Consider the following 25,297-nt stretch of genomic DNA (forward strand, 5'->3'; position numbering starts at 1 on the left):
CGCTCGCCCCCGCTCGCCCCTCGCTCGGCCGCCGCCGCGGCTCCTCCCGCCGCCACCATGTACGACGCGGACGAAGGTGAGGGGTTCTCCCTTTCTGTCTCCTCGCCTTTTCCTCCCGTCCGTCCTGGCAAGGGGGCCGGGAATGGCGCTGGGCCCGCAGGAACTGGGAGATGGGGGGATGCGCCGGGCGCGGTGGGATCTCCCGCGGGAGCCGGGGTGCCGGAGGGTCCCTGAGCGGGCGAGGAGGGGCACCGCGGTGGTCGGAGCCTGGCTCACATGTTGTGCTTCCCCGCAGATATGCAATATGATGAAGACGATGATGAAATTACCCCCGACCTGTGGCAAGAAGCCTGCTGGATTGTTATTAGGTGACCTGCTAAAGCTCGGTGTCCTTAAGCCTTCGACACATGTGCTCTCGGTTGTGCGGGGTGACAGCCAGGTTGCTCCTGGAAACACGTCTGGGAGCTGCAGGCTTGGTTATGCTAAACTGTGTGTTGCAGCACGTTCAGAGCAGGAGGGCTTTTGGCAGAAACAAAGCCTTGTCGTCAGGGATTGAGAAGCTCTGGTGACCCCCAGCACACGCTTTTTCAGTGAAGAAAGAGGTGGTTTTGGTTCCATATCAAGCCCACTAATCTCACAGCTGATGCTGGCACTAGGAAATCAGTACTTGGTTATTTCCACCATTTTGGTGTTGTTTTTTTTTAGTGTCCAGGACCTGCAGCTTTTTATGAGCGTTAAGGAGTGGGATGCTATGTGGAACTGAGTAAAAAGTGTTTCTTTTGCTAGTTACATCATTCATAAGATGTACACGAGTGGTGTCTTAGAGTAGCATTTGCAAGCCTAAGGGTAGATCTGTGGGGCTGGTCCCATAGACAGCCTACTTGGAGACCAGAAGTGAGGAATTTTGGAGGCAGTGCTGGGATACAGGTTGTTCTTTCCCATCATCATTTTTCTTGGGCAACAGTAAACCATGCAGCAACACACAAGATAGCCAAGGGTGTGCTACCCTTCCTGGAGGAGCCTGAACTTGTTGGTGGGGGGTAGTTCTTCCCAGTTTTCTGTGAGATGTTGGCAGTGATGGGACAGAAGCTGAGGTAATGTGGGTTCCCTGGCTCACTTCAGTAATGTGAGGTAGAGGAACTTGATGGCATGAGTGAATGCAGCAGACATGGTTAGTTTATCCCACCGAAAGTCAGGCTGTGGAGCTTTGAATTTGGGCTCTGATTGGGCTTGTTTGAAGTTAGGTGACCCAAAAGCTAAGGGAAATCTGGAGGAGGTGAAGCTGGGAATTCCTGTGTGTCTGGAACAGAGGACGCAAGATAAAAGTTTTGAGAACAATGACTTGGGCTTGGGGGCATGCTCCCAGTTTACTACAACTTGGAACATTAGTTAAAGCAAAGTATTTTACAGGCGTTACTGAAAACTTGAGCTGAAGCTGCTTTCAGTGAGATTTGTCATCATGCTTCTCTTCCAATTTAAGGGAAATTTAAGGCACTGACTGTGCATGCAGTCGTGGCTTAGCCAAGAGGTGGCAGCAAGTCTGTCACTCGGAAGTGTCTGTGTCTTTAGGCAGTGTGGGAATTGTTAAACATTTGTGAAGAGCATCTGTGTTTGACATTCATGCCTTGGGATAAGTGGATGTGCTTGATTCTGTACTGTATTTCAGGGCTTTTGGAGGTTTTTTAATAAATATATCTTAAGTTTGTTGATGTGTGAAGTACATGAATTAAATTAAGATTTCTTATTATGCTGTTCTTTTTTTTTTTTTTAGCTCCTATTTTGATGAAAAGGGTTTAGTCAGGCAACAGCTGGATTCCTTTGATGAGTTTATTCAGATGTCTGTGCAGAGAATTGTTGAAGATGCTCCACCAATTGATTTACAAGCTGAAGCCCAGCATGCCTCAGGAGAAGTGGAAGAGCCAGTAAGTGGAGAACCCTGGCAGAGATGATGTGTTTTTACAATGCAAAATCATTTTACATCTGTTTTATTCCACCCCTGTCCCACTGCTTGAGTTGAGAAGTGACCATGAACAAGTGGCTGCTGCAGCTCATATTGTCAGTTCCTGTGCAAAACTGCATGCACAGAGATTTTGTAGAGCAGGTCAGGTAGCCAAGAGCAAGTCATGTTTTGGTGAGATTTTGATTTTTCAGTAGCTTTACCACAGCAGGAAAGGTTTTTGGCTGGAAACTTCTCTGTTGGCTTTGACTTAAGTTAGGCTCAAGTTTGGTCCAGGTTTTCAAAGGGTGCTGTTGTTCATTTTCTTCCATTAGCACCATGTTCCAAAGAGGACATACTGTCTTGGATCTGCTCCCTGCGATGGCTCCTCTACAATGAGTGTGCACCTTCTGCAGTGACTGTAGTGCTTTCACCTGTGTCCCTTGTGTGGTCTGATCCCTGTTCCATAAGTGCAGATGGTGATGAGCCATTGCCTTGCTGTCAGTCACTACCTAGATGCTTCCCTCTAGAGATCTAAAGGATCTTTAGGACACCCAGGCATTAAATTTGTTGCACATTTTTCCTGTTCCTTTGCATTTTTTTTCAAGCAAACAGCTATCCTGCAGAGAAAAACTGAGATGTCTTTTGGTTTCTCTGTTAGACAAACTGTCCATAAACATCTATCCCACTAATTCTTCTTAACGTTTCCTCTGTTATTCTGTGTATATTATGGCAGAATTCTCCAGCTCTGCAGTTCTGCAGTTACTGTTTGCACTGTGCCTGGTCACGGGTCAGGTCACAAGTGTGGTTTGTGCTGGGCTTCTTTTTGCCCAAGAGCTACTGTTTTACTTTCTCAAATCACAGAGGTTAGTGTCTTATTCTCATTTATTAAATGCGAGTTTTTAGGAATAGGTTTAGGGATGAGAAAAAGAAAACTTACTTTTTCCTTCAGAGTCACTTGCAGGCAATCTCTCACCACATTTGAAGATACTAAACTAATTTAAGGAAACTGGGTGTATTGGGAAAAACTTGATTTTTTTGTTTCTGTTTCCCTCTACTTCTCAGTCTCAAATTTTGAAGGCAGTTTAGAGCACATGAGAGGGTTTAGCAATCATGCTCAGAGATAAGAATGTGTTCTTAAGATTGCTTTCATGAGAACCTGGGAAGCAGTACTGTATGTGGCTGTTGCTGCAAATCCAGGAAAAGGTGTTTCTTCACATAAGGACTGAGAAAGGGATTTTTTTGACCTACAAAATGTTTGCCAACAAGGGTCTGCCACCTCCTGCTGTAGGAAGCTTTTGTGCATTTTAAAAATCAGATTGTTTTCCAAAAACTCAAGTCTTGTTTACTTGTCCTATAGAATCATCCTAGGAACCAGTGTTGCCCAACTTGCTGTGTTTTCATTTATTGGTAGTGGTTGTTCTTCTGCAGTAACATTCTGGTTGCTAATAAGAGAGATGTTTCTTTCATTACAAGTAAATATATTCTTGTTTTCCAGCCCCGGTATCTGTTGAAGTTTGAACAGATCTATCTCTCCAAACCTACACATTGGGAAAGAGATGGAGCACCCTCACCTATGATGCCAAATGAAGCCAGACTGAGAAATCTTACGTAAGAGCCAACTCTGGTGGATAAACATAAGGAAGAACTGCCTCTGCTTTATTAATTGATAGTCTTTTTCAATACAGTAGTGCCTTGAAAATGTAATATTAGTGCTTTATTTAAAATGCCATGTCTGGTTGTTAAATGCAGATGGTGATTAATGATTTGGTAATAATGCTTAATACACCAGTGAGTGCTTGAATAACTGCCTTCATTACCCAGGGTTGTACGGAGAGATAATAACTGACAGATAACACAGTGGTGTTTTCATTCTGTAGGTATTCTGCCCCCTTGTATGTGGATATAACTAAAACAGTTATTAAAGAAGGAGAGGACCAATTGCAGACCCAGCACCAGAAAACCTTTATAGGAAAAATCCCTATCATGTTGCGTTCCACGTACTGTTTGCTGAACGGCTTAACTGACCGTGATCTTTGTGAGCTGAACGAGTGCCCGCTTGATCCTGGTGGCTACTTCATCATTAATGGATCAGAAAAGGTAAGGGACTATACCTTGCACAGCCATCTTGGCAGACACTGGAAGTTCTTTACTTGTTTCCATATGTTCTGTGCCAGGACCATAAACACTCTTACTCCAGTGTATCAGAGTTACTGTGGGAGCTCCTGATCGTGCAGAAGGATGGGCTTTTAATCTGTTAGGGCTTTTGCAAGCCACCTTTTCTTCTTTGAGGCACATTTCCTGTCTTTAGGTCTTCCCTTCTTCAGTTTTGTGAACCGCTTTTCATTTTGTGAACTGTTTGCCACTAAGTACTCCAGATATTTGTATTTCCTTTTCCGGAATTGCAGAGCAGCATGCCCTGTGAAATGAGGCACTTCACTCAGAGTGTCCTCTAGCTTGTTCACAACCATATAGATGCATTTTGTTTTAATAATAGGTTCTTGCCTCCATTGCTGTGGAAGCAGCTTCAGCAAATCATATCCACACCCTGTTAGTGCCTCACCAGTGGAACTGCCATTATTTTCTAACTGATAACCCAGGCAAACACAGCAAAATAATTAGAATTTTACAGTCTTCTTGGGGGAAACAGAAAAATCTGGCTTTGATTGTTGAGCTGGCATTTAAATTTAAATGCCTGTGTAGTGCATTGGCCTTGGAAAAACAGATAGTGAAATGCTTTCTGTATCAGTGTTGTGCCTAAAGCTACCAGAAATGTCTCGGCACAGCCAGCAGGTGTGGTAAATAATCACCAACAACAGTGTTCCCTGAGTCTCTTGTTTTGGCTATTCCATCTTAACTAGCTGTAGATTTTGTTTAAATCTGTATTTTTAAAATACAGAGTATAATCCAGCTGAGTTTGTCAAGTTGCCTTCATGCTGTGCAGTGCTCCAAAAGTTAAGGCACCTGAAGGAGTAGTGGAATCACCGTGAGTGTTGGTTTCAGCATGCTGTTTTGTCAGTTATTTACTGGTGCTCTTGCTTCCAACACAGGTTCTGATTGCTCAGGAGAAGATGGCTACAAACACAGTGTATGTGTTTGCAAAGAAAGATTCAAAATATGCCTACACAGGAGAGTGTAGATCGTGTCTGGAAAATTCCTCTCGACCAACAAGTACTATATGGGTCAGCATGCTGGCCAGAGGTGGACAGGTATGCCTTGGCAGTAACAACCCCAGAGATTGTTCTAGGAGTTTTGTTACTGCCCTGTCTCTTCATGTCATTGGGTTTTGGGATATTGAGAAGAAATAAAAGTAAATGAAAATTTGTTTGTCAAACGTTATGCCTGTCTCTATGATAAATAATTTCAGGATTGAAATGAAGGCTCAATTTGTGGCAGATTTTAGGGTAAGGCTAAAAATAATTTTAAAATTACTGTACACAAGCTTTAAAAAATTCAAACAAGCTGTATCCTGTTTTTTCACAAAGAACAAATGGAGGAGCAGGGACCCTCTCTTTGCTGATGGCCAAGCTAGTGTTGACATGGTTTTGCAGACCACATATTAATTCATATTTAACATCTAATTGTGCCATCTGTGAGGGGAAATAAGTGCTACTTGTAACTTCTAAAGCAAAAGGTGTCAGTACTCATTTAGTATTGCACTGATGTTTTGAAAAGAGCAACTTAAATAGAAGCTTTACAGTATTCTCACCCCTGATGTCTGGGGCACTCCTGAGTTCTCTGCATCCCACAGTGTTTCCTTCTGGAGAAGGGCAGCAGCTACTTGAATAATCAGTTGCACAGTGGGTTAGAAAAGCTGAGTTTAAGCCTAACAGAAAGAGCGCCGAAGCTGGATAGGATTGCTCTTGGCACAAAGGGAGAGAAATGATGCATATGAGTGAACGAGTAGTATTTACATCCCTTTGTATCAGCAAAAACTTAAAAAGTATTTGCAGACTTCTGAAGCTCAAAATGCTTTTAAAATAAAAAGTCATTGCTGGAGTAAGGTTTCAGAGTAGCTCCTTAGCTGGCCTGCTGAGAAGTCATGTTTTTCTGTGGTGCTTGAATAAATACGCTTCTGTTGTATCATCCAAATCCAGAGAGAGACTTTTATGGAAAGGCAGGATGATTTTAGAGACTTCTATTGAAAGGCAGGATGGTTTAAGCCTAACCTGTGCTTCCCCCCATCTCTTCAGGGTGCAAAGAAGAGTGCCATTGGTCAGCGCATTGTAGCAACTCTGCCGTACATCAAACAAGAGGTGCCCATCATCATTGTCTTCCGTGCACTCGGCTTTGTGTCCGACAGGGACATTCTGGAGCACATCATATATGATTTTGAAGACCCAGAAATGATGGAAATGGTAATGCATGTTAAATTATTTCCTGTCTTCATGTTTGGTGGTGTGTAGGTGCAGCTAGTCATCAGTTGAAGTGTTGTTCATTTTCCAGTTGTAATTTATTTATTATTGTTGTAGATTCTGTATTAGAAATGTCAGAAGTTCTCTACCTGAACCTATTCTAATAAGTACATTAAGTGAACAGAGTTCAGTGGAAATTTCTAAGAGTTAATATGTATTTGGGGAGGTAGGGTGATGCCTTTTCCTGGTCTTAAAATCAAGAGTCAAACATGGTTAGAAGGGGAAAAGGGATTTTACCTTGGTGTTTATTTTAAGGATCCTTAGGTGCAACGTCCAGGTCAAATGCATCGAGATGCACCCCGCCGAGTCTATCTATGTGTCTCTCTCTCCCCAACATTGGGTATAACATTATAGGTTTTACTAATTAGCATATCTATCAAAGATTCCCCAGTGAGAGGCTCAAGTGAGCCCCCCTCCCCAAGGAACCTTCCCCTGGATGGTTCTATCTTAGTTTACAGAATGTGTTCTGGAGAGGACCTTGGGGTCTGGGGCACACTGATCCCTAACTACGAAGCTCCTAAAATGTTTAGTCTCTTAGCTTAACAAACAAGTCCAAGAATGTAGGCAAAAAGCACTAAGAATACAGAAGTTGTAAAAAGGTATAACAGGGGTATAAAAGAAAAGGCAAAAATCTTCATGGCATCAGGGTCTTCTCCTGCTGTTGTTGACTTTAACTATAAACTTTTGATTATATCTGAAACAGCATCAGGCCTAGAATGTACTTGAATGAGGACTATTTTCTGATGTTTAAACTATTCTTTGTGTTCTTCCTGCATGCTTCATTACTGTTTTCTGGTGCCAGAAAGAGCTGGATCAGTAATTAGCAGATCCTGAAAGGAACCATCAGCAAACTACTGTGTAATTTCATTCAGCCCCAACAGGCACTGGTTGCTACAGGATTTTGCTATATTTTTGTGCCTTAGGTCAAACCTTCTCTGGATGAAGCATTTGTCATTCAGGAGCAAAATGTTGCCCTAAACTTCATTGGCTCAAGAGGTGCCAAGCCAGGTGTCACCAAAGAAAAGAGAATCAAGTACGCCAAAGAAGTCTTGCAGAAAGAAATGCTCCCACACGTTGGTGTCAGTGACTTCTGTGAAACCAAAAAGGCCTATTTTCTAGGGTATGTCAGACCTCTGTCTCACAGCTGCAAATGGACCCTAAATACATATTTTACTCACATATATGTCTATTATTGGAAGAGCACACTGAATGGAAGTTTGTTTTAACCTCAGTCTCCTGGATACTCAGTGATAAACCTTGGGGCACTGGTATATTTTTGAGGGTGAGAAAATTCAAATTTTGATAAAATACTGAAAAAAAAGGAAACAAAATGAGCCCCCAACACTTTTTGGTTCTTAAGTTAGATGTGATGATAGTGCTAAATGACTTGATATCCAGTTGCATGGACAACATCTAGAAATTGATAACTAAGATGTAGATAACTCTGATAAGCTGATTGTAATGTAAACCACTCTTTAAAACTAGTAGCACATTGTCTTGATCACTGCGTATTGGTATGCAGATGATGAACTGTAGCATCAGGAGACTTGTGATTTTTATAGCAGATTGCATGTGCCTAAACAGAACCTATAATACAGTACAGGACAGTATATTTAAGGCATGACTATCATGATGTAAATATTTTCTTCTCTCTTTCCTTAGCCTGAAGGTGGGCCTTAGAGGTGGGTCATCCACCTCAAAGGATACACTGAAGAGATTTCTTTTAGGACAGTGGTATCCTAAAGATCAAGAGTGGACAGCCTGTAGCAAAGAGTTCACTGATTTATTTGTGAAAACATGTAATCTTTGCTGTGAATGTCTGCTGTCAGTTTAAAACATAAACTATCTTCTTTGCTTAGGTATATGGTTCATAGATTGTTGCTGGCAGCACTGGGAAGAAGAGAGCTGGATGACAGAGATCATTATGGCAACAAGAGACTGGATCTTGCTGGGCCACTCTTGGCTTTCCTGTTCAGAGGGTAACTATCACATACACATTTTCTTTGGACATGATTAAGGGTAGAGGCATTGCCAACTCTGTGCTTCTAAATCAGACTAATTCTGTTGTGTCAGAGAGCCAGTCTTGGGCAATACAGCCTCTATCTGATTGTGACTTCTTCATGGAGCAGTTAAGTCTCCTCTCACAGTAGGTGGCTAGCATTGACTTGCTTTGAAGCATGTTTTGTGCATGTTTACAAACAGGTTCATTTGCTTTATTCCCCTCTGCCCCCCCCCACTAGTTACGAATTGATTCTTTTCAGGAGGACAGTGACATTTTTTCCAAATAGTCCTGAGTAGGCTGAATTTCACAGCACTGTTTAATCATATTTCTCGGTGTCTTCTACAGAATGTTCAAGAATTTGCTGAAGGAAGTGAGAATATATGCACAGAAGTTCATTGACAGAGGGAAAGATTTCAACTTGGAGTTGGCAATTAAAACAAGAATTATTTCAGATGGCTTGAAATACTCATTGGCAACTGGAAACTGGGGTGACCAGAAGAAAGCTCATCAGGCCAGAGCAGGAGTATCTCAGGTACAATAAGGACTTTGTCAGGTTTACAGGTTTTATGGTAAAACTGTCATGGAAGAGTTTAACATTGCTTAGCAGCCATGCACGTTGTATGTTAAATAGAAATATGCTTATAAGGAGACTTCCTTAAGGGACAGATGAAGATCCAAATAGTTGGGTCAGGTGTGTAGTTTAGGGGTTTTTTTGTCATGGTTTGTTTGTTTCGGCTGTTGCGTTCACTGCTTAACAGTTGGTGTAACTCTTGTAAGGATTTTTTTGTTAGATCTTAGACTTCTGTGTAAATTCGTAGTCCCAGGGAATCTTTCAGGAGGATGGATTTCTTTCCTTTAGTTACTTCCAGTGCTTCACAGGCAGTTAAAAAGACTTGAGTGACATCTTGTAATACAAAAGCTATGTATTCCACGGCAAATGATGAGGAGCACTGACTTCATTAGCCCAGTGCAGTGTTTAGTTAAGCCTCTCTTTCCCATAAGGATGAAAACAGGAAAAAGTTTTCAGTTTTTAAATGCCAACACAGTTTGTTGCTGTTTGCTTTTTAAATAAATTCACATTTCAGGCTGTAAAGATAGATTTTCTTAGATTTTAGAGAAGCTTTGAGAAGAGTGAAAAGAATGTGAATGCTGATTTGCTCCTAATAACTAAGTGGTCCTAGTTTTCCAAAGTTGGAAAAGAAGACTGTCATTGTACTGGCAAACCCTCCCGGGGGGACAGTGCAGCTTAGAAAATATCACTTGTTCAGTTCATTTGGTCAGAGTAAGCTACACAACAAAAACCAGACCTCTGCTTGGATAGAAGTGTGTTCATCATGCTGGGCCTTGCTGTGGTATAAGCATGCTCTGGAAACTTCTGCCATTATAACACTAGTTCGGAGCTTGAGTTTCCAGGGGTAGTGTAAGATTAGTGGAGGTGAACTGAAAAGTGTAGCTAACAAATATCAGAGCTATTTTAGTTCTTTGTAAGCACATAATTTCTAGAGGGCATTGATCCTTTGTGCTTGTGTGTCATGATGCCTGTCAGCAATGCACTTACAAAGCCTTGACTGACCGAACCCCTTCCTATGTGCAGGTGTTGAACCGCCTGACTTTTGCATCCACACTGTCCCACCTGAGACGCCTGAATTCTCCCATTGGGAGAGATGGAAAACTGGCCAAGCCCCGGCAGCTGCACAACACCCTGTGGGGAATGGTTTGCCCTGCTGAGACCCCTGAGGTAATGAAGGCAGGATTTGTGGACTAACTGCCTTTCCCTCATGGTCATTTTGTAGCCATGGCACTTGGGATGATCCCTTGCACTTCTTTTAGTAATGCTGACACAAATATTTAGCTTTATAGCTAGCTCGGTGGTTAAAAGCATGTTCTGTGTCCGGTTCCTTGAGGAGTTAAGTTTAAATTGTTGGATCTTATTGGGGGGAACCTCTTGATTTGAAAATGCAGGTTAACTTTGTGTTTCTAACTAGGGTCATGCAGTAGGACTTGTGAAGAACTTAGCCTTGATGGCTTACATTTCTGTGGGGTCTCAGCCATCCCCGATTCTGGAATTCTTGGAGGAGTGGAGTATGGAAAACCTAGAAGAAATCTCTCCAGCAGCAATAGCTGAGTATGTGCAAATGAAACTTTTTTAACAGACTTAAGCTTTTTATCCTGCACAATACTTCAAGGGTTTGGGGTTCTTCGGTGGGGTGGGATTTTTTTAATTATTATTTGTTTGTGTTTCCCATTTCTAGTGCTACCAAGATCTTTGTTAATGGCTGCTGGGTAGGAATACACAAAGATCCAGAGCAGCTCATGAATACCCTAAGGAAACTTCGTCGTCAGATGGACATCATTGTGTCAGAGGTATAAATTTTTTACATCTAGAGTTTGAGTGTCCTTTCAGACAAGAGAGGATAATGCCTTGATACTACTTTGCATGCTCCAAGTGGCATTATTTGCAAGTCTCTTCCTGAATATATTTCACATTGGGTTTGTTTTGCGTTTTGTTAGGGAGGCTTTTGCACTTGGTGCATTTGATTTATTATTATTATTATTATTATTATTATTATTATTATTATTATTATTATTATTATATGCTTGGTGTTGTGTATGGTTTGTTGTTTGGTTGTGGGGTTGGTTTTTTTAGGGGAGGTTGTTTGTTTTTAAAGAGGACCCAGTTGAAAGACAAAACAGTTATAAAAAATCTTCTGAAACGCTTCTTTTTGTAGGAGTGTTACTGTTTGTTCTGTGTTTCTGATAGTGTCTAGAAAGTCTTTGCTTTAGAGAATTTAGTTATCCTATTTTGTGTTCTGTGGTCCTGATTCCAAGCTGAGACTTTGTAGTCAGGGGGTGCTGCTCTCTTGCCCAGGTCTCGATGATTAGAGATATTCGTGAGCGAGAAATCCGCATCTACACCGATGCAGGCAGAATTTGTCGGCCCCTTTTAATTGTGGAGAAACAGAAGTTGCTGCTGAAGAAAAGGCACATTGACCAACTGAAGGAACGAGAGTATAACAACTACAGGTGAGTTATGTTCTTGAAATTCAGCTGAAGGTACCATTTTCCATCTCGGAAGTTGCATGTTCCCTCGGGTTGGAGAGAGGAATGTTTAAAGCTTTGTGCAGCACAAAGATGCTTTCTCTGCCGGGTAGTTTAATCAATTTTTTTAATCACACTGAGGCAATGGTAGTAATAGTAAGCCAGGGAAGTCCTTGTTCTTGTCACTGCTGAAGAGACCCATTTTAATCAAGTTATTGGTTGTTCAGTTGGCAGGATCTCGTGGCCAGTGGTGTAGTAGAGTACATTGACACCCTGGAAGAAGAGACTGTGATGCTGGCAATGACTCCAGATGACTTGCAAGAGAAAGGTGTGGCGTATTGTTCAACATATACACACTGTGAGATTCACCCATCCATGATCCTGGGAGTGTGTGCATCTATTATCCCTTTCCCTGATCACAACCAGGTCAGTGCACTTCTGCTGACATCCTGCTTTTAAAGCTGATAGAACACACCCTGGTGTGTGTCTGTGTGTGTGTCAAGAGCTTTATGTACGTAATTATTGGTCTTCCTTTGTCTGTCTAGTCTCCCAGGAACACCTACCAGTCTGCTATGGGTAAACAGGCTATGGGAGTGTACATTACCAACTTCCATGTCCGTATGGACACGCTGGCACATGTGCTGTATTATCCCCAGAAGCCCCTGGTAACAACACGCTCCATGGAGTACTTGAGGTTCAGAGAGTTACCAGCAGGTGCGTGGTCGGTTCATGGTCATTGAACAAAAATACCACTGTTTTGTTTAAAACACCTCACAGATAGTGTGTGTAGAGTACCTGAACATTTAGCAAATGTATGCAATTTAAGAAATAAGTAGAGGTTAAGTGTCAGCTTGTAGCTGGACACCTAGACTGCAATACGTTGGTAGTGTTTCAGCTGAAACTACTTTACCCATAAAGTCTGCTAAAATCTAACTGAAAAAATGCATTTTCTGTATTGGTGTTTGATAGGTTTTTCACAAGGGGTCACTCTTGAGTCTCTTTTCTAACGAGCTGCATTTGCTGATACTACATGTTTTTGTGTGTGGGATGTAGAGATTTTATCTGAGAAAGGGTAGAACAGCTTCACTGTAGAGAGTACAGCCTACTTTGAGTTAAAATAGTGTCTGTCTGGGCATGTGTGCATTCTTCCAAAATATTTTCCCTGCATGTTGTAGGTATCAACTCGATCGTAGCCATTGCATCATACACAGGCTATAACCAAGAAGACTCTGTCATCATGAACCGTTCTGCTGTTGACAGAGGCTTTTTCAGGTAAGATCTGAATCTTTCCAACTTGAGAAGCTTTTATTTTATTTTTTTAATGGGGTTTGAGGGAGCAGCACAATGAAAACAGTGAATGTGTATCTTAGCAAAACACAGGAGTGGTTCATCTGTTGTGTAACCTGACTGTTCACTTTGCCTTCCCAGCTCTTCCATTTTGGTCTTTACTCTGTTTTGGGTCCTTTGTATCACAGTTTAATGGAAAAATATTTGGGCTCTTCCCTGGTATATTTTCATATAACTCTGGCCAGTTACATGAACAATGTTGCAGCGTTTTAACATAGTCTTCTCTTTATTAGTGAGACAGTTGCTACCAGTTAGGATTGGAATGCCCTCTCCTTAGAAGGAACTGCTATTGGCACAGCTGGTGGCTGATGGGACTTTGTGCATTATAGTATCTGAAACTGGCAACTGAGGCAGCAAACAAACACCCTTAAAGCCCCAGAAAGACCCTTATATGAATTGAAAGTTCTTCACTGCAGCTCAGTTGTTCTGTGTGTGGCACTGCAAGGTAGCAGTAGAGGCCTAAAAATGTTTGCAAAATGGCAGGTATAAGGAAGAAAGTAATACAGGAATGATATGCTGCAGATGTGAATAGTCATAAGGAATAATAACTACTTCTGAGATGTCAAGCAGATCCAAAAGTCTTTACAGTGCATCAAAAATTAGGATGTTATCTTAGGTACTTTGGCAATGCCTGCAAAGTGACCATCATAATGCCATCTGAAACGTTTTTGTTTGGTGGGGTGTTTTATTGGTTTTTTTCCCCTCCTCAGTGAAGGTCAGATTAACAGGAAATCAGAGGAAAGGTTGTGTGGCATATGGTCATTTGGATTTGGTTGTCATTAGTAACAGTAGCCATAATATGCGAAAATGAGATATACAGATGAGGGAAAATGATGCCAGTTTCACTGGAGAAGACTTTGTAACTTTGTTTCAGATCTGTGTTCTATCGCTCATACAAAGAGCAGGAGTCTAAGAAAGGGTATGACCAAGAGGAAGTTTTTGAAAAGCCCACACGTGAAACTTGCCAAGGTAAGACAAAGGAACGTACGAACACTGAGTTTTTAAATTAAGGTTTTTGTGGGCAAGGTAGTTAATGTTGAACTGATTCAGTCTTCATTTTGGGACATATTAATACAGACATTTCTGTATTTCGTAGCAATTAATATATCAGTTGAGATATTTCCATTAGGTATTTTAGCAGTTGTCTGAAGTTGCAAGCAGACTTGTTGAATTACTGCAGCACATCAGAGTCAGTATGTTCAAAAATGTGGGAGTTTACTTTTATTTTTCCTTTTTTCCCCCCAAGGTATGAGACACGCAATCTATGACAAACTTGATGATGATGGTTTGATAGCCCCTGGGGTCCGTGTGTCTGGGGATGATGTCATCATTGGCAAAACAGTCACACTGCCAGAAAATGAAGACGAGCTGGAAAGCACGAACAGACGCTTCACCAAGAGAGACTGCAGCACCTTCCTGCGGACCAGTGAGACTGGGATTGTAGATCAGGTCATGGTAACCCTGAACCAGGAAGGATACAAGTTCTGCAAGATTAGGGTGAGCACCGACATTCATGCTGTCTGCTTTAATCATCTTTGGTCTGTGTTTAAGTTATCAATGGAATGTTTTCCTTTGGCTTACAGGTACGTTCTGTAAGAATTCCACAAATTGGAGATAAATTCGCTAGCAGACACGGTCAGAAAGGAACCTGTGGTATCCAGTACAGGCAAGAGGTAGTCATTTTTTTTCTTCTGGAGATTTTACCTGTGATGATCTTAGCATTGGAACTGTCTTAAGTGAATTGTCTTTGGAATATCTACTCCTGTGCAGTATGTTGACATAAATGTAGATAAAATATTTTTTGAAGAGGAAGCAGCTGCTTCTTACATATTTAAATGTCTTTGAAATGCTTTAAAAGATGTAATTTGGGTCCAGGCACCCACTTTTCCTAAACATGATGTTCTGGGAAGAAATGACTGTGTGTTTCCCTGCTCTAGGATATGCCCTTCACGTGTGAAGGCATCACACCTGATATCATTATCAACCCCCATGCCATCCCTTCCCGTATGACCATTGGTCACTTGATTGAGTGTCTTCAGGGCAAGGTAAGAACAGTTCTTTTATACTGCATGTCTGAGCAATATGAATTTAAATTTGGTGGGGGTTGTTGTTTGCTTTGAGCTTTTTTTTTTTGTAAATACTTATCTAGTAGGTATTAATTCACTTAAAAATTATTGTTCTCCAGTTACTTGATAGCAAAAGGAGCTTTCTTAGGGAAGATATACAGTCCTATAAATTTTATCCAGCAGATCAGGCCCTACCTACAGTGTGCTCTCTCATGTGTTGCTTTTGTTCCAGACATTTTCCTCGACCCAGAAAAGGGAGTAGCAAAATTGTTTATTGTATATTTTTAAAAATATGTGGCAGATAAACAAAGTGAGATAGGGTACTACCATTGGCATGAAATCTCAAATTCCAGTATTAAGAGTTACAACTGTTTGAAACAGCTAAATATGGTCTAAACAGTCCTTCAGAAACCTGACAAACTTTTCCAAATCTCTTCTCTGTAGGTGTCTGCGAACAAGGGAGAAATTGGTGATGCTACACCCTTTAATGATGCTGTCAATGTGCAAAAGATTTCCAATCTTTTATCAGATTATGGCTATCATCTAAGAGGAAATGAGGTATAATCAAAACAGCAATTTTTTTAATATACATTTGATGGGTGGTAAGGTTTATGACTGCATTGACTTCTTCAGGTCCTCTACAATGGCTTCACTGGTCGAAAAATCACATCCCAGATCTTCATTGGTCCTACCTATTACCAGCGTTTGAAGCACATGGTGGATGACAAAATCCATTCTCGTGCAAGAGGGCCAATCCAGATCCTTAACAGACAGCCCATGGAAGGCAGATCTCGGTAAGGATCCGTGTTAGTTTCTATATGGTGTTTTGTTTTTCTGTTGAGTTTTTAGCCCTGAACAATTAGTGGCTTCAGCTTTGCAGCTAGAACCAAATGGCCACCCGTTTTTTTCATGTGTTTGGCTTAAGATTGTGTACTGGGTGCAGGTGCCGAGGTTTTGGTAGCAGGAGCCGCTGCTGGGGTGGCCTCTCTGAGAATGGACCAGGGCTTGCCCTGTGCTGGACACAGCCCCTTACAGCTGGCCCTGGAAGCCCCTCTGCTGGCCAGAGCTGAGCCCAGCAGTGGTGCTGGTGGCACCTCTGTGGGAATGTATTTAAGAGAGGGTAAAAAGTGCTGCACAGCAGCTGTGAGAGAGGAGTGAGGAAATGCAACAGGAACTGCCCTATCGCCTGTGGAAAGCCCACGCTGGAGCAGGCTCCTGGCAGGAGGTATGATCTGTGGGGGACCCCTGCTGCAGCAATCTGTTCCTGAAGGATTGTACCCCATGGGAAGGGCCCATGCTGAAACAGTTTGTGAAGGACTATCCCATGGGAGGGACCACATGCTGGAGCAGGAAAAAACTGAGGAGAAGGGAGCAGCTGAGAAGGTACTGTGGTGCACTGACTGCAAGCCCCATTCCCCGTGTCATCACAGGGAGAGGAGGAAGGACTCGGGAATGAAGGAGTGAAGTAAGCCTGGGAAGAAGGCTGGGGAAGTGAACTTTTTAGTTTTGTCTTTATTTTGCATCATCCTACTCCATTTTTAATGGGTGATATCATTTTCCCCATGTGGAGTCTGTTTTGCCTGTGATAGTAATTGATAGGCAATCTCCCTGGTTTTATCTCCACTCATGAGCTTTTCCACCTGACTTTCTCCCCATGTCCTGTCGACATGGTGGGGATCAGAGAGCTGCTTGGTGGGCATCTGGCAAGCAGCCAAGATTTAACCCACCACAGATAAGCAGAGGATGACTTAATTGTACATTTCATTTTGCTGTGCAGTTGTGCTGTGGCTGTCAGATACCTGCTGTAGAAATGGTCATCAGCAGTTACAAATTACTGTTTTCACAGTTTTATTCTGAGGTGTTAGAGGAAAATTAATGCACAGCTTTCCTCCTGCCTTGCAATACAGATACGTTCCACCAACAAGAACTGATTATTTTGCCAATGAACTCAAAAGCTGGTTTTTCTCTTCCTTTTAGTGATGGTGGCCTTCGCTTTGGAGAAATGGAACGAGATTGCCAGATTGCTCATGGAGCAGCCCAGTTCTTGAGAGAAAGGTTGTTTGAAGCTTCAGACCCATACCAAGTCCATGTGTGTAACCTCTGTGGAATCATGGCGATTGCAAACACGAGGACTCACACCTACGAATGCCGCGGGTGCCGTAATAAAACTCAGGTACGTGTGGTTTTCATCAGCCATTGTTTCTCCTTGTGGGCAAGAGGAAATGCCACTTGAGTGAAGCAGGAGGATAGGGAAGTAAATATTTAAAGAAGCGCCAGAACAATTGCTATTTTAGTTTCATAACTGTTTTAAGTGTTTATAGCGTTGCAGTCAATTTGGATGCTTCGTTATTAATTTTGTAGTGTTGGTTTGTCACTTGGCAGGAAATGCTGTTCAAGTATTGTACGGTGTGGATTTTTTAGAGACTTTTAAACGCTCAAGAGCTTATTTTTAGAAGTAAAACTCAGAATCACAGGAATTTAGAGGCATCGCCCTTGTGACTGTCCCATGAAGATATTTATGCTTGCAGAGCTGGGTCCCCATGGGAGGTCTTTTGTGTTGCACTTTGGTGGGTTTTTTTAATTTAATAAAAGCTCTGCAGTCCATGCTTGGTTACAGAAGTATGTCAAGGGAGAGCAGTGGCAGAGATAAGAATAGTTGCCTTGAACAGGCTTGGTTTTGTGCCAGGGACTGACTGCTGCAGCTCTTAACACGGCACTGGGGTTACAAAGTGATGCATGCTGAAAACCTTACCTGCATTTATGCACCTCAGGCACACTCTGCTATGCACATGTTCTGTGTTAAGTGGCTCTTGTTTAGGATCAGATCCCTTTTAGGCTGCACTTTTACATTAAAAATGTGTTCTGGAGAGCTGCTAGGTAGCCCTTACAGACAATCTCAGTTTCCTTCTTGCTTTAAGTACTGTTTGTGAGCAATTCTTGTTAAATGCTTTCATGCATAACTCCAGATACGCTTTTAAGCCAAAAACTCAACAAGTTATTTGTGTAGAGGGTGGTGGAAGTTGATGCTTTATGAGTGTTTATCACAAGACTTGTATAATCTCTTTCCAGATATCTTTGGTTCGAATGCCCTATGCCTGCAAACTCCTCTTCCAAGAACTGATGTCTATGAGTATTGCACCTCGTATGATGAGTGTTTAGCCTTGAAAAGGGCTTTTTTTTTTTTAATTACGAGACTGAAGTGCTCAGGTTTTGTTTCATTTTGTGTATGTTGCATTCAAAATACAGTTTTACTCATCTGCCATGTGCTGTTCAAAAGTATGTTTATTTCCTGTAAATAGAATTAAAATTTGTAATCAAACTTGTGATTCTATTTGTGTATCTGTGAAAGAAGTGTGCAAGCAAATTGGGACTCACAGAAAAAGGGAGTTAAGAGGGATTGGTTAGTCAGCTAGAAAAAGCCAGAGCTTGCAGCTTTCCGAAATACTAATTTAAAACTGTGCGTAAGTGAAAGTCCTCACATCACAGCTCTGCACCATCATCTGTGGAAAAACAAAAACATGTTACCCTCTGACCTGTTCCAAGGGGGAATATTGCAACTTTGGCAGTAGCTTTGGGATCTGTTGGCTGAGGGCGAGACCTGACCCCTCCTTCCTTCCTGCCTTCTTTCCTTCCGTCCCTGCTGCAGGGGAGTGATAATAGACACGTTTTTCTGTGCTGAGATCACCTGGGCATGGCACACAGACTCTCACAGTGTAGCTATGATGTCTGACAGTTTGTTCCATTAACCTTATCAATTTCTTTTAAGCTGGCAGTCTGCATTTACTTATCACTTAGCTCCAGCTGCCTTAGAGCTTTCCTACAGCTGAAAAGAACCAGCTGTAACACGTGCTGGGTGTGTGTAAGAAACAAACTGAGGCACTATGCACAGTACTGCAACCTCACGGTAGTTACTGTGAGAGAGGGAGTGAACGTCTTCTGTTCTGGGGTACAAGTGTGCTGTTCGTGGCACAACTCACTAAAACTCAATTTCATTCACATCCATAAATAAGATGTTTGAAAAGGGATTAGAAACTACCTAAAAACCATTAGCAAAATTCCTGTGAATGATATTTGGATTCATTGTAAGCTCTTGTTTCAATGCCAGGTGCTGCTAATGCTCTTCTAAGGGAAGTATTTCAGCTCTTCACAGACATAAGGATACAAAAAGTCAAGACTATATCATTTGGATAAAGCCAGCTGGGATTAAAACTAAGGATTATGTCCAAAAGGGGATTTGGGCAGCACAGTATTCTCTAGCTGGATGCTTTGTTCGCTGTGCCTCTGCCTCTAGCAGGGTTACAGTTACTGTTCTGGCTATCCAGATTTATTCCTAAGCTTATCATGTGGCTGTGGTACATCCTCTGCAGCTGGAATGAGGGTGACTGGTTTGCCACCAGCTTTGCTCACAGCCTAGGAAAGAGGACATGCTGTGGCAAATCTCTGAGGCTTGACATCCCAGCATACAGAGAATATGGCAGGAACTGGAATGTCTTGTGCCAATACTGCTCCCAAGAGAGAGGAGCAGGTTTGAAAGCATCCACGCAACACTGAAAGGATGATACAAATGTAGGATTGGAAACCCACTGAAAGTTGCTCTATAAAAAACCCAGAAGGTGTTTCTTAATTTTAATTTGGTATTTCCAGTACTTTACAGCATGTGGCAGGTTATTTAACAATCCCTTGAGAACTCTAGAAGCTGATTTGCTGGAATGTTTTGTCAAATGCAAAAAACTGCACGTTAAACTGGTATTTCTAATGCAGGGCAGGGGGAGGGTTTGTTGGGTTCTTTTTTTTTTTTTTTTTGAAAGCATTAAACAGAGGTGGCCCTTTTGTATCAAATAACAATAAACTGTTAGGGGAGAGAGCTGCTGAGTGTTCAGCCACACTTACCAACCTTTGGTCAAGGCTATTTCATGCAGAGTTTCCACAACGTGGATTTTCGCAGAAGCTGTTGCCTCTCCTTTGGCATTAGATGCATGGCACTCATATTCCCCAGCATCCTCTTTGCTCAGAGGAGATATCTAAGGGAAGAAACACACCCCAGTCCCCCAGTGAGCATCCTGTGCACTGGTAGAGGTGATGCTGTTTTCAGGTATCTTACGTAACTTCTTTGTGCCAAACCCTGTACTCCCCTGTATCCCCCCCTCTGCTTTTGCAGGTGGTATGCACACTTCTGCTAGACAGAGGAAGGGTGCATGCCACAGGTAGGACTGGAGGCAGCAGCCACCCTTATCCTTCATTTGTAACTCACTCGGGTTGTTTCCCTCTAAATGCCTCGTCTGTTGCCAATGTCTCCTGTCCTGTTCTTCGTTCACGAGCAGCTTGCACGCTGCACTCTGCTGTCTGTGCAGCTCCGTGCATACACAGAGTACTTACCAGCACCCAGCCAGTCACTTCGTGTTTCTCAGGGCCCCCACGGGTCTGGATAGCCAAGTTCTCCCGGTCCCCAGGCAGAAGCTCCATCCTCTGGACACCATACTGTCCTCGAACTATCTAAACAGAAGTGCAGGAATGGGTAAAAACTTTGGGGCTTGCTTACGCTGGAACTGTATGCTGAACCATACCTGCACACAGATCAACATTAGTTACACATGAATGTGTTTTATGCAGCAGCAGCGCTTCCTAGTGTCAGCGTTTCACCTTATAGTGCAGTTCCACTACCCCAGAGTCTCAGCCCTGAGGCTGTGTTCCCCTTGCCCCAGCAGCAACACACAGAGTGGCACAGTTTTCTGGCACGGATGGTGCTGGGCAGTGGGATGTGCCAGCATGCCCTGTGCTGATCTGGCCTCGCAGAACTCGTGTGTTCCCAAGGGTGTGCTCAGCCCAGGATGTTTCTGCGGCAGCGAAGCAGGCAGTCCCTCCTGGTAGGCACAGCATCCATGGGAAAGCAGCACTGCAGTCATTCCACAGTGTCTGAGCCCAGAGCACAGCACAGGGTAAGTGCTGCTCAGCCCTTGTTACCACCAGATCAAGCAGTCTCTCAGCCATGAGGAAGAGGCATGAAAAGCAGAGCAGCACTGACAGTGTAAACTCAGCATCTGCTCATAAACAAGCAGAACACGCTGCCTGAGTCAACAAGCCCACACTGTATGCTCACCTGACAATCTGCTCTTGAACCCCTACGAATAAAGCTTACAAATTTGTCTTACAGCAAATTTTGGGCCAATCTAGCTTTTTTCTCCACTGTATCCTTAAGTAGTAATGTTTCAGCTTAATTTTAAGACCCTTCACAAGGATGCACAAACCTGTGGCACTTGAGGAGGCTGCAGTGGTCATGCAGTGGTGCTCAGGCCTACGGCCAGGATCCTCTCCACTCAACATTGGCCCCCGTCCTAAGTAAGATGTTGCCAGTGCTGCCAAAATCAACATGCTGCTGGCTACTGGAGCTAAATGACTGCCCCATGTGGTTCCTGTTCCTGACGTGGGCGATGTCTAGCCACCTCAGAGTCAATGCTGCCAGCAGGGTGAAGGTGAAAGCAGGTCAAGCGACATTCCCCACATGCTCTAAATACCAGGCGCTACCAAGAGAAACACAAGTCCTGTCCTGGCTCAGGATCAACAAAAGTTTATTTTTCTAAATAATGTCTAAAAACTAAGCAAAACCAGATGTTTGTGGGTGGACAGAACTGCAGAGATGAGAGAACTCATCAAAGAGGTGTGCTTCTACAGAGGGATCTGCTGTGGCCTTTGTGCTTACCAGGCAGTTTCAGCTGCCTCAGTTTGCTGTGCTGTGCGAGCTCCTAGCAGGACCCTTACCTTGTTCCAGGTGAGGACAGGGGTTGGGATGCCAATGACTTCACAGCTCAGGTAGATCTGTGCTCCTGTCACATTCCAGATGTCCTTAGGAGGAGTCACGATGGAGGGTCCTGTAAAAAGGAAAGCTTTTAAGTCCCAGGTGACTGACTGCAAGACTGTCTCCGTGCCTTTTAAGTGGGGGCCAGTCATGTCTGATGGTTTTTGAGGATGAGGTGAAGGTGATCCCTGATAGGGGCAAAGTTCACTGGATTGATCCCACATCACAGCACTTCTCTCTCCAAAGTGACACACACATCCAGCCTTAAGCTATCCAGACCGATGGGTACTCGCCCCAGATGAAAACTCACATGTTGAGCTGTTCAGGTGATGAGTCCTCCTCCTTGCAAGGTTGAGGTTAGAGGTGTTTGTATTCTGTTATCTCAGGGGTTAAGCAAAACTCTACCAACTGCTGGCTCTGCTTACCATGCAGTCACCGAATCAGCTGGCATGGAGAAAAGGACCCCCAGGAGACAGTGCATCCACTCACTATCATGCCATGGAGAGCTTGGCCAGCTTGGCAGCATCCTTTCTCCCAGCATGATTTCAATCCCATTGCTGTGGGCTAGCAGAATTCAATGTTATGCTGTTCCTGTTTTACCTGTGTGCAATGCTCAGCCAAAGAAGGCTGGCTGGATGGTGGCAGAGCTCTCCATGGGGGAGATCTAGGAAGGAAGTGGGTGAATGCAGAGCTCCACTTTAATCCAGAGAGCTCCAATTCCTGGTTAAATAGAGAGTTGCTTCTAAAGCATATCAAAGCAGGGCTGTTTTGCAGATCTGGCTGAAGATGTTTACCCCTCAGGCTGGGAAATGTCGGAGACGTGACCCCTATCCCAGGAAGGGAAGAAAGGCCTTTTCAGTTCAATCCCTCTTTAGTGAGGCTGTTTTGAAAAATGCAGCTATTAACTCCCCACAATACGAAGTGCAGACCAAAGGAGCACAGAATGTTTATTTCCAGTTATTGATAGCTTTAAGAACACAACAAACTGCTTTCCCCTTTCTGTTCTGAAGATGCAGGCAGCAACAAGAAACTAAGGCTCCCATTACACTCCATCAGGAGAAGGCGGCATTTCCTATGCAGACAGGTACTCCAGAACCAGGCTGATGGAAGCTCCTGGGTATACTGGCCCACAGCCCACAGCTCATTCCCAGCCCCATAAAAGAGGGGCAGATCTGGGTCCTGATGCTCCTTATGGGATCCCAAACCTGCACTGATTCCAGCCCTGCATGTGCACTCTACCCTGAAGCCCTGTTGCAGACAGTGGGCTGCAGGTTTCAAGTGCATCCCACCGCAGCCACATCTTCCAGCAGAAAGCTGCTGTCTTTTTCCTCCTCAGGATCTGGGGGCAGATCCACACTGGCATAACCAGCCAAAGGGTATCAGCCATCCTTCTGTTTTAGCCCAAGAGATGCTGAGGTGGTTCCCTGCTCCTGAGCAGCTGGTGCAAACCCAGAGAAGTGTTTGCTCTTCTCTTTTGAGAGACTTCTCTGTCCAGGAACGACTGTACACAGCCTGCTGGTGGGAAGCTACAAAGAGACATGGGGTGGCTGCACTCAACAGTCTCTGTTACAGAACTATCCCAGTTCTGATTTTAACAGGAGGCAGCTGTGGAGAAGCAGAAAAGTTTCATGTGTAGCCTTGGGCGATGGTTGAAACCACACCTAATAGTCAGCAGGGGCTGGTTTCCTGGCAGACACCACAACCCAGGTGCTCCTCATCTGCACAGAGCTGAGCCACTCAGCTGAGGAAATTATTTAAGCAGTGTTTCAACACCCTACTGAAGGTCTACCCCCAGAGTACCCCACAGTGGCCAGCCCAGGATACTGCCATCCCCAGGACAGGGCCACCTCAGGTCATGCACTCTGGTCCCCTTACCCAGTTCAGCATTTCCTGCACAGCCCAGCTGTTCTTTTTCTGGTGTCCCTTAAACAATAGGGATAATAGGGTGCTTGGAAGCTCTGACGGGACACAATGTCCCCAGGCTCTGTGAGGGCCTCCAGCTGATATGCACCCAGCAAAGCCTGCTGCTGCTTTCTGCTCCAGCCCCCCACTAGAGCAGAGCTTGGGGCCTGTCCCCAGCTGGCAGGGCTATGTCTGCCCCTGTATGACACCATCCTCTCTGTCACTGGGGTTCTTGTCTAAGGCAGGAAAAACACAACTGCCCCCCCTAATTACCACCATCTCTCACCACAGAAAATGAGAGATCCTAACTCTTACATTAAAAGCCAGGTGGACTTTAAGGCACTGTTATGCTCTTCCAGGATCTGGCTCAATTCTCCTCTGGTTGGGAACTGGCAGCATTCAGCACACCACTAAATCCACTGCCTGAGGTGTCTCAGTCTCGGCTGCTGCCAAGTTTCCCTCTGTGCCGAGGGTTCAGACACCCACTTGCCCACAGGTGTTTGTTCACCCTGCCAGGATGATCAGGTCACACCATGATTTTTCATCAGCAATTGCTGTCAGGGGAAAAGAGACAAGGAACTTCTACCTACCTCCTGGGTGAGGAGAAATTGTTTATCATCTTGGACAGGGGAATTGCCTGCACAGCTTCACAGCAAAGCCCTGTCTGGCTTGGCACAGCAGTCACAGCACAGTGAGAGCTTGGCTGTTACAAGCTAGTCCTAAGCTCGGGATGTACATCCTGATCCAACCAGGCAGAACATGACGTTCTGCATTTGGCTGCAAAATGAGCTAGAAGCATCCACAGGCCTCTGCCTGTATCTGACACAGCTCTGAGGCCAGGAGGGAATACACATCCTGAGAGATGCAACAAGTGTCATGGGAAAAGTCATTGTGCTCTCTCTGGACAACTGACTTAAATCCATACAGCCAAAACTCTAGAGCTGGGCTTCTTCCGCCACTAAAAATAAATGAGAAAGGCCAAGAAGTCAGCAGATTTAAAGTCATATCATGACTGGCTTCAGCAGTAGCTAAATTCTCACCACAGGGAGCTGACATCCAGGTGCATGACAGTCACCCCACTCACTGACTCTGCTGGTCCCCCTCATGCTCCCTCCCACAGTCCCCCAAAGTGGACAGAGATGGACAGATGACACGGCAACCTGACACAACAGGAGAGGCAGGGGATGGCTGAGCACTTCAGAAGATGTGAGGACATTCCCTCCTCCAAGTGTGCCTCTTGCTTCAGGAGCTCTTGTGAAGGGAGCAAAGCCAGGACTGGAAACAAGCCCATCTTGCACAGAGCAGATGTCTTGATTCCTGCCAGCAAGGAGCCTCCCCACAATCATCCTACAGCCTGCACCTCGGAGGCCTTGCTGCTCCATTGGCAGCACTGCCCACAGAGGGGATGGTTTCTCCCTCAGCTTCCTTCAGGCTGAGGACCCGAGGGTTGCACCTGCTGATAAAATTGGTCAGCACCATCGAGGAGGCTGTGTGCTCCCCACTGTCCTGCAGAGCCCGTGCTGGGGACCCTGTGGAAGTACAGATGCTCCCTGACTGCGCAGGAGCTCCTTGACCAAGATGACAGCCCAGGCTGTTGATGGAGATCAGATGCTCTCCACAGGCACTTCAGGCATTTCCTCTGTGTTCAGCCCATTGTTTGTAAAACAAATAACTCTCCCTGGCCCTGGAAGGGGCTTTTTACAGAGCCCCAGAGCTCATTCACCCTGGGAGAGCGTCTCAAAACACAGGGACTACTTTTTCTGCAGCTTGCAGGGAGCTGGCAGCCTGTGTTATGTC

The 25,297-nt window shown here is 44.1% G+C and overlaps 2 protein-coding genes across 3 annotated transcripts in view; one reads left to right on the plus strand and one right to left on the minus strand.

Moving 5' to 3' along the window:
- POLR2B (RNA polymerase II subunit B) lies at window positions 1-18,124 on the plus strand. Its single transcript, XM_069013021.1, has 25 exons — window positions 1-76; window positions 296-368; window positions 1,772-1,922; window positions 3,435-3,547; window positions 3,817-4,036; window positions 4,987-5,145; window positions 6,130-6,294; window positions 7,275-7,471; window positions 8,211-8,330; window positions 8,699-8,885; window positions 9,948-10,091; window positions 10,339-10,478; window positions 10,606-10,717; window positions 11,223-11,377; window positions 11,620-11,818; window positions 11,938-12,106; window positions 12,568-12,664; window positions 13,614-13,708; window positions 13,986-14,236; window positions 14,323-14,412; window positions 14,677-14,784; window positions 15,250-15,363; window positions 15,439-15,599; window positions 16,783-16,978; window positions 17,875-18,124. The coding sequence occupies exons 1-25, from the start codon at window positions 58-60 to the stop codon at window positions 17,962-17,964; spliced, it is 3,525 nt and encodes a 1,174-aa protein (XP_068869122.1). The 5' UTR covers window positions 1-57; the 3' UTR covers window positions 17,965-18,124.
- Window positions 18,070-25,297, minus strand: part of IGFBP7 (insulin like growth factor binding protein 7) — a 15,468-nt gene continuing 8,240 nt past the window's right edge. The window contains exons 2-5 of one of the 2 annotated variants that reach the window (XM_069013024.1): window positions 21,562-21,671; window positions 20,182-20,298; window positions 19,700-19,826; window positions 18,070-18,305 (exon numbers count right to left, since the gene is read on the minus strand). In XM_069013024.1, coding sequence (XP_068869125.1) covers window positions 18,286-18,305; window positions 19,700-19,826; window positions 20,182-20,298; window positions 21,562-21,671 — 374 coding nt within the window. In that variant the 3' untranslated portion in view covers window positions 18,070-18,285. Of the gene's footprint in view, window positions 18,306-19,695; window positions 19,827-20,181; window positions 20,299-21,561; window positions 21,672-25,297 lie in introns of both variants that reach the window. The other variant, XM_069013025.1, reaches the window with a different exon arrangement.

Source organism: Aphelocoma coerulescens, chromosome 4 (assembly GCF_041296385.1).
Source record: "Aphelocoma coerulescens isolate FSJ_1873_10779 chromosome 4, UR_Acoe_1.0, whole genome shotgun sequence".
Lineage (NCBI taxonomy): Eukaryota > Metazoa > Chordata > Aves > Passeriformes > Corvidae > Aphelocoma > Aphelocoma coerulescens.

Bases quoted from the DNA above. Each gene is read 5' to 3' on its own strand.
- POLR2B (XM_069013021.1), top strand. The intron at 5,146-6,129 runs GTATGCCTTGGC...CCATCTCTTCAG, and splicing joins TGCTGGCCAGAGGTGGACAG to GGTGCAAAGAAGAGTGCCAT. The intron at 16,979-17,874 runs GTACGTGTGGTT...ATCTCTTTCCAG, and splicing joins GGTGCCGTAATAAAACTCAG to ATATCTTTGGTTCGAATGCC.